We start from the raw sequence: 7,498 nt of genomic DNA on the forward strand, positions 1-7,498 counted from the left end.
TTTTAGTTACGAATTCAACTCCTTGCTCTTAAAAGTTAAACTCTTCTGTTAAAAATTAATTTGTTTGTAGAATAGTTGGTTGAAAATTGATATTTTTTGGATGAAAATTCAACTTTTTGACTGAAAATTGGTGTATTGTTAATTTAAAAATCGAACTATTTGTTTGAAAATTTATGCTCTTTTGCAGAAAATTCGTCTTTTTTTTGTAGAAAATTAATCTTTATGATTAAAAATTCATCTGAAAATTTAGCTGTTACACTTTTGGTTGAAAATTGATTTTTTCTAGTGAAAAATTCAACAATTCGGCTGCGAATTTCTCTTTTTTAATTGTAAATTCCGGTATTTTGTTTAAAAATCCATTTTTTTTTATAGAAAATTATGATTTTATTTAAAAATAAATATCGTTTAAAAGTTCTTTTCTGTTAAAAATTCAAGTATTCCAGTTAAATATTTACCAAAATAGTTGAAAAATCATTTTTTAGGTTCGAAATTAAATTACTTGTGTGAAAGTTAAAATCTTTTGTTAAAAAATAATACTTTTTAGTTGGAGATTTATAATTTTCATTAGAAATTCTTTTTTTTGGGTTGAAAAATGAGCAATTTCATTGAAAATTGGTTTTTTCTTTTGATTAAAAGGATTTTTTTGCTGAAAATTCAACAATTTATTGAAAATTTGTTTCCTTTTTTGTTCAATTTTTTTAAAATTGAAACTACGTCTTTATCGGTTGACCATTTATTTTTGAGAACGATTATTCCAGTTGAATATTCCATAATTTTAGGTAATAATTCATCTCTTCCATTTTCTGTTCAAAATTCGGTGTTTTTTTTTGTTCAAAATCCAACTATTTGATTGCGTATTTGTCTTAATTAATTGAAAATTCATGTATTTTGTCAAAAATTCCTGTATTTTATTTTATTTTTTTAAATTTTTTTCGTAGAAAATTAATCTTTTTGTTTGAAAATCAATCTTTTTATTTGAAAATTTTAGTTCAAAATTCGTCAGTTAGATTGAAAATTAATTTTTTCGACTGAAAATTTAAATATTCCAGTTTCTGTTGAAAATTTTTTTTGTTTGGTTCAAAATTGAATTATTGGGTTGAACATTTGTCTTCTTTAATTTAAAATTATAGTATTGTGTTAAAAGTTAATATGTTTTGTTTAAAAATTTTATTTTTGAATAGAAAATTAATCTTTTTGTTTAAAAATTAATCTTATTGTGTAAGAATTCAACTTTTGTTGAAAATTCCAGTATTTCAATTAAATATTCATTATTTTAGTTAAAAATTGGTCAGTTAGGTTGAAAATTAATTTTTTCGACTGAAAATTTAAGTTAGTTTAAAAATTAATTTTTTCGACTGAAAATTTAACTATTCCAGTTTCTGTTGACAATTTTTTTTGTTTGGTTCAAAATTGAATTATTGGGTTGAACATTTGTCTTCTTTAATTTAAAATTAGAGTATTGTGTTACAAGTTAATATGTTTTGTTTAAAAATTTTATTTTTGAATAGAAAATTTATCTTTTTGTTTAAAAATTAATCTTATTATTTAAAAACTAATCTTATTATTTAAAAAATCAACTTTTGGTTGAAAATTCTACCATTTCAGTTAAATATTCGTTATTTTAGTTAAAAATTCTTTAGTTAAGTTGAAAATTAGTTTTTTCGCCTGAAAATTGAATTATTCCAGTTTCTGTTGATATATATATTTTTTTTTTTTTCAAAATTGATCTATTTGGTTGAACATTTTTCTTCTTTAATTTAAAATTAGAGTATTTCGTTAAAAATTAATATTTTTTATTTAAAAATGCATCTTTTCGGTTTAAAATCTCAGTATTTATTATTTAAAGTTGAAAATTCATTTCTTTTTGCACTTCAAAATTCATCATTTTATTTAAAATTTGTCGTTTTTGTTTAAATTCAACTGTTTTTTTTTTTTAATTTCAAAGTCTTTTCTCTTTTGTTGAAATATCAGCGATTTAATTTTTATTAAGAAATATAAAATTGCTATTTTTATTAATTTGCTATTTTTATTAAGAAATATAAAATTGCTATATTACTTTGTTAAAAAGTAATTTTTTAAATTGATAATTTGTCTTCATTAATTTAAAATTAGAGTATTTCGTCAAAAGTTCAAGTGTTTTGTTTAAAAATTGCATTTTTTGATAGAAAATTAATTTTGTTTTTTAAAAATAAATTATATTGTTTAAAAATTCATCTTTTAGGTTGAAGACATCAGTATTTATTTTTTTAAGTTGAAAATCCATTTCTCTTTGAACTTCAAAAACGATGATTTTATTTAAAATTTGTCATTTTTGTTTAAATTCAAGTGTTTTTTATTTAATCTCAAAGTCTTTTTCTTTTTTGTTGAAATATGAGCTATTTAATTTTTCATTAAAAATTATTCTTTTTTTGGTTCAAAGTTATATTACTTTGTCAAAATTTAATTTTTTTAATTGATAATTGGTTTTCTTTAATTTAAAATTATAATATTTCGTCCCAAAATTCCTGTATTTTGTTAGAAAATTGTTTGTTTTTATTTTGTAGAAAATTAATCTTGTTTGAAAATAAATCTTAATATTTAAAAATTCGTCTTTTTTTTAAAACCTCAGTATTTGTTATTTAAAGTTGAAAATTCATTTCTTTTTGAACTTCAATTTTTTTTTTAGATATTCCAAATTTGTCGTTTTTCTTTAAATTCAACTTTTTTTATTTAATGTCAAGTATTTTTCTTTTGTTGAAATATCAGCTGTTTAATTTTTTGTAAAAAATTATTCTTTTTTGGTTCAAAGTTATATTACTTTGTTAATAAGTAATTTTTTAATTAAACATTTTTCTTCTTTAATTTAAAAATTATAGTATTTCGTTAAAATTTCATATATTTTGTTTAAAACAGGTATTTTTAAATAGATAATTAATCTTTTGGTTTGAAAATTAATCTTATTGTTTAAAAATTCAGTATTCAATGGAGTTGTGCAAATGTGCGTAATGAATTTGCCGGAAGCGTTCAAAAGATTTCTAAACCTCGGTTCCCAGACGCGTTTCGAAGCTCACAAGGCAAAGAAATTTGTTAAAGTGAAAGGAGCGCTGAAATCCTACCTCACAGATCTTATCAAGGTATATTTTAAAGAAAAAATTGGATAATAACTTATAATTTTTTTTTCCCCACCTATTATTGTAATTATTTCCAGCTTTTGCGGTGCGTAACATCAGAGGACATCATCGCCCCACTTTTGAAACATCTTCATCAAATGTTGCCCTTCACTCAATGTTATTCTTCCCTTCGAAAACCGCTTCTAAAAATTTTGTTGAAATTCTGGTCGTCGGGGGAAGAAACTGTCAGAATTGTTGCTTTTCTCTGTATTCTTCAAATTGCAACAAGCCAAAAAGAATCCGTCCTTGAAACTCTTCTCAAGGTAATTGGAAAATTAATTATAATTAAATCTTGAGACTCTTCAGAAAATTTGAATTTAATATTACTGAAAGAACATATTTTGAAACGTTTTTTTAAATTTTTTTATAGCGAAAAAACAACAATTTTAAAATTAAAAAACAAACTTTTTTTTTAAGAAAAATCCCCATCTTTTTTTTAATTCAACTTTTATTTTGTTTTAAAAATTTGCCTTTTTTAGATTAAGAATTAACCATTTGGATGCAAATTCCTGCATTTGATTCAAAATTCATCTCTTTTTAGTTGAAAATTTAACTCATTTTAGAAAAATTAGTTTTTCTATGTGTTTGAAGATTGAATTTTTTTCTAGAAAATTGTTATTCTTGTTTGCACATTTATTTACTTTCATTAAAAATTTAAATTTCATTTTTGGGTACAATTCTTTTTAGTTGAAAATTCAGTTCTCTTCATTAAAATTGAACTGTTTTATTGATTTAAAAAAAAAATTTAACTTAAAAATAAAGTATTTCATTAAAAATTCGTCTTTTTTTAATTCAACTAATCTGTTGCATTGAACTATAAAATTTTATTAAAAATTTGTATAGAAAAGCTATTTTTGATTTATTAAATTTAAGTTATCGCAGAACATTTAACTATTTAGTTGAAAAATGGTATTTTATTTTACTTTTTGAAAACCGATCTTTTTTAATTGATTTTAATTTAAAATTTTAAATTTTTTTTTAAATTTAAAATACGTTTTGATTGAAATTTCAACTATTAGTTTTTTTCGTTTAAAAATGATTAATTGAAAATTTAATTTGTCCGTTTTTGAATAAAAATTCGCCTTTTTTATTTTAAAAAATTAACTTTTAGAATGAAAACCCATTTTCCGGTTTAAAATTTAACTAATTGTTTAAAAATTGACTTTTTTTCTAGAAAATGATTCTTCTTGCTTATAAATTCATTTATTGTTGTCAAATATTCATTTCTTTGGCTACAAATTTAACTACTTTGTTCAATTATTTAACTGAAGTTTGAACCACTTTACAAAAAAAAATAATAATTTTTCGTTGTTATAAAATTTTTCTGTTGAAGATTCCTAATTTTTTTATGAAAATTCATCTCGTTGATAAATAATGTAACTACTTTATTAGAGAGATTTAGAGAGATTTTAGAGAGATTCATACTTTTAATTTAAAATTCATCTCGTTGGTTAAAAATTAAATTATTTTGTTGAAAATTTCAAAAAAGTTTATTAAAGTCATCCTTTTTGTTTGAAATATCTTTTATTACATTATTAATTAAAAATCAATCCTTTTTGGTGGAAAAAAGCATTTTTTGTTGTTAAAAATTCTTTATTATTATTTTTTTTTTTTGGTTTTCAGTTAATTTTTTTAATTGAAAATTTAACTATTCTAGTTGAAGATGCATATTTTTTGTTGAAAATTCATCTCTTTGGTTGCATATTTAACTACTTTGTTTAAACCTACTTTTTTTTGTTGTTAAAAGATGATTTTTTTAAACTAAAAATTTAACTAGTTTTTATTTGAAAAGGATTTTTTTCGATTGAAAATTGAACCTACTTTCATAAAATTTGAACTACTTTATTAAAAATTCCTGTTTTTTTTTTAATTCATACTTCTAATTTAAAATTCATCTCTTTGGTTTAAAATTACATTCATTTGTTGGAAATTTCAACAATTTTTATTGAGAAATTAAGAATTCATTTTTTTTTTTTAGAAAGTTAATGTATTTAACTGAAATTTGAACTACTTTACAAAAAAAAATAATTTTTCGTTGTTAACCATTTTTTTTGTAAATTTTTTTTTTTAATTAACATTGTAAGTTTTCCTGTTGAAGATTCTTAATTTTTTTATGAAAATTCATCTGGTTGATTGAAAATTTAATTACTTTGTTAAAAGATTCATTTTTTTAATTAAAATGTAAATTTCCTTTTTGACTGAAAATGATTTTTTTTTTAATTGAAAATGTAACTTTTTAGTTTTTTTTTTAATTGACCTTTTTTAGATAAAAACTCGTTTTTATTAATAGAAAACTAATCTTTTTAGTTGAAATTTGCTCTTTTCTTTTGTCAAAATTGCAATTTTATGGTTTAAAATTTAACTTTTTTTTTTATCAAAAATTCATACTGTAGGACTGAAAATTCAACTGTTTACAAAAAATTTATATTTTTGCCTGAAAGTTCAAAAATTTTAATCACACTTTTTTCTGCTCAGACTGAAAAAAATTTATTTGTCTAAAAATTTTGAATTTATGATTATAAAATGTTAATTTTTTGTTGAAAACTGAACTTTTATTTTGAAAATTCTTTTTTTTTTTCGTTGGAGATTCATAATTTTAATCTAAAATTCATCTCTTTGGTTGAAAATTAAATTATTTAACTAAAAATTCATTTCTATTAAAAATTTGTCTTTGTAGGGAAGAATTCTTCTTCATAGGTTAAAAATGAAACTATTTGGTTGAAAATTGTTCTTGAAATATGAATTATTTAATTTTCCTTTGGGAATTCATCCTTTAGTTTGAAAATTCCACTGTTTTTGGTCGAAGTTTAATATTTTTTTGTTCCATAATACTACTACGTGGTTGAAAATTCATTTTTGTAATTATAAAATTTAACTATTTTGTTAAAAAGTCATCCTTTTTTGTCATAAATTCAACTGTTTTTGGTTGAAGTTGAATCTCTGTATTTTAAAATTCGATAATTTAAATTCGGTGGCTCAATCAAATTTCAATAAATTATAATTTAAAAAAAAAAGCAAAAAATTATTGAATTTAAAAAATCTCAGTTGATTGTTTTTTTTCAGTTGAAAAATGATCAACTTTAAAGTATTTTGGATTGTAGTGACATGATTTTTTATCGTGATAAAATAAAAAATGATCTGGAAAACCTGAGAGAAACTCTGGTTTATTTAAGAATTGTTTGAATTTTTTCCCAGACGATGTACATCAAGTACGTGCAAAATTCCCACTTTGTTAAGCCTTCAAATTGGCCCGGAATCAATTTTATGAGACGCTCTTTGACGGAAATTTATCTGCTTGATAGCAATTTTTCGTACAGCCACGCTTTCTTGTTTGTTCGTCAGCTCGCCATTCATCTGAGAAATGCCCTAACTTTAAAGAAAAAGGTAATATTTTATTTAAAAACAATTTTTTCTTGAATAATTTCAATTGATAAATTCTGATGGATCGATAAATATGAAAAAAACAAAATTTATCCTAGGAAAACTTCAACACCGTTTACAACTGGCAGTATATAAATTCTCTCAAATTTTGGGCGGAATTGATTGCCCTTTCAAAACCAGGATCGATGATGAGGCAACTTCTTTATCCTCTTGTGCAAGTAAGTATTCTGGAAAATTCATGGAAATTTTTCAGGAAAAAGAACACTTCAGTCACTTAAATCCATCTCATTTTAGGTTCGTTTTTTTATTTTTTAATCTATTATCTCTTTTTTATAATAGTTTAAAGAAACTTCTTATGTTAATTTATTTTATTTTGCTTAAATGCGAACTGAGTTAATAAAATCGAATTAAAAAAAAGTTTAAAAGTTAAGTTCTTTTTTGTTGAAAGGTCTACTAATATATTTTTGGTCCAGAATTAATATTTTTTGTATAAAAAATTTATGTTTTAGTTGGAAGTTTAATTTTTTTATTAAACATTTAATTATTTGATTGGAATTTTAATTAATTTAATCAAAAATACACATTTTTTGTTTGAAAATTATACTGTTTTGTTAAACACTCATCTTTTTTTATAGGAAATTCAACTTCTTTAGTAAAAGAAAGTCATATTTCTTGGTTGAAAATGATTTTTTTTTTTAATTAAAAATTTAACTGATTTATACAAATTTCGACTTTTTCGCTGGAAAATTAAAATGTTTGGTAGAAAATGAACCTGTTTCTGGCTGCAGTTTAATATTGTTTTGTTCGAAATTTCGATCCTTTGATTGAAAATTCATTTCTTTGGTTAAAAATTCAACTCTCTTGCTGAAAATTCATCTTTTCTGCTTGAAAATTTTTTGTTATAAATATTATAAATTAATAATAAATTCATCTCTTATGGTAGGAAATTATTTTTTTTTTGGGGGGGG

The 7,498-nt window shown here is 21.5% G+C and overlaps 1 protein-coding gene across 2 annotated transcripts in view; it reads left to right on the forward strand.

Annotated features, from left to right (window-relative positions):
* LOC117178989 (nucleolar complex protein 2 homolog) overlaps positions 1-7,498 on the forward strand; it is a 35,930-nt gene that overhangs the window by 18,351 nt on the left and 10,081 nt on the right. For both annotated transcript variants that reach the window (XM_033370590.1, XM_033370591.1), the window contains exons 6-9: positions 2,956-3,113; positions 3,188-3,412; positions 6,345-6,533; positions 6,629-6,748. In XM_033370590.1, the coding sequence (XP_033226481.1) occupies positions 2,956-3,113; positions 3,188-3,412; positions 6,345-6,533; positions 6,629-6,748 (692 nt within the window). The remainder of the gene's footprint in view (positions 1-2,955; positions 3,114-3,187; positions 3,413-6,344; positions 6,534-6,628; positions 6,749-7,498) is intronic.

This window comes from Belonocnema kinseyi, chromosome 8 (assembly GCF_010883055.1).
Source record: "Belonocnema kinseyi isolate 2016_QV_RU_SX_M_011 chromosome 8, B_treatae_v1, whole genome shotgun sequence".
Classification (NCBI taxonomy): domain Eukaryota; kingdom Metazoa; phylum Arthropoda; class Insecta; order Hymenoptera; family Cynipidae; genus Belonocnema; species Belonocnema kinseyi.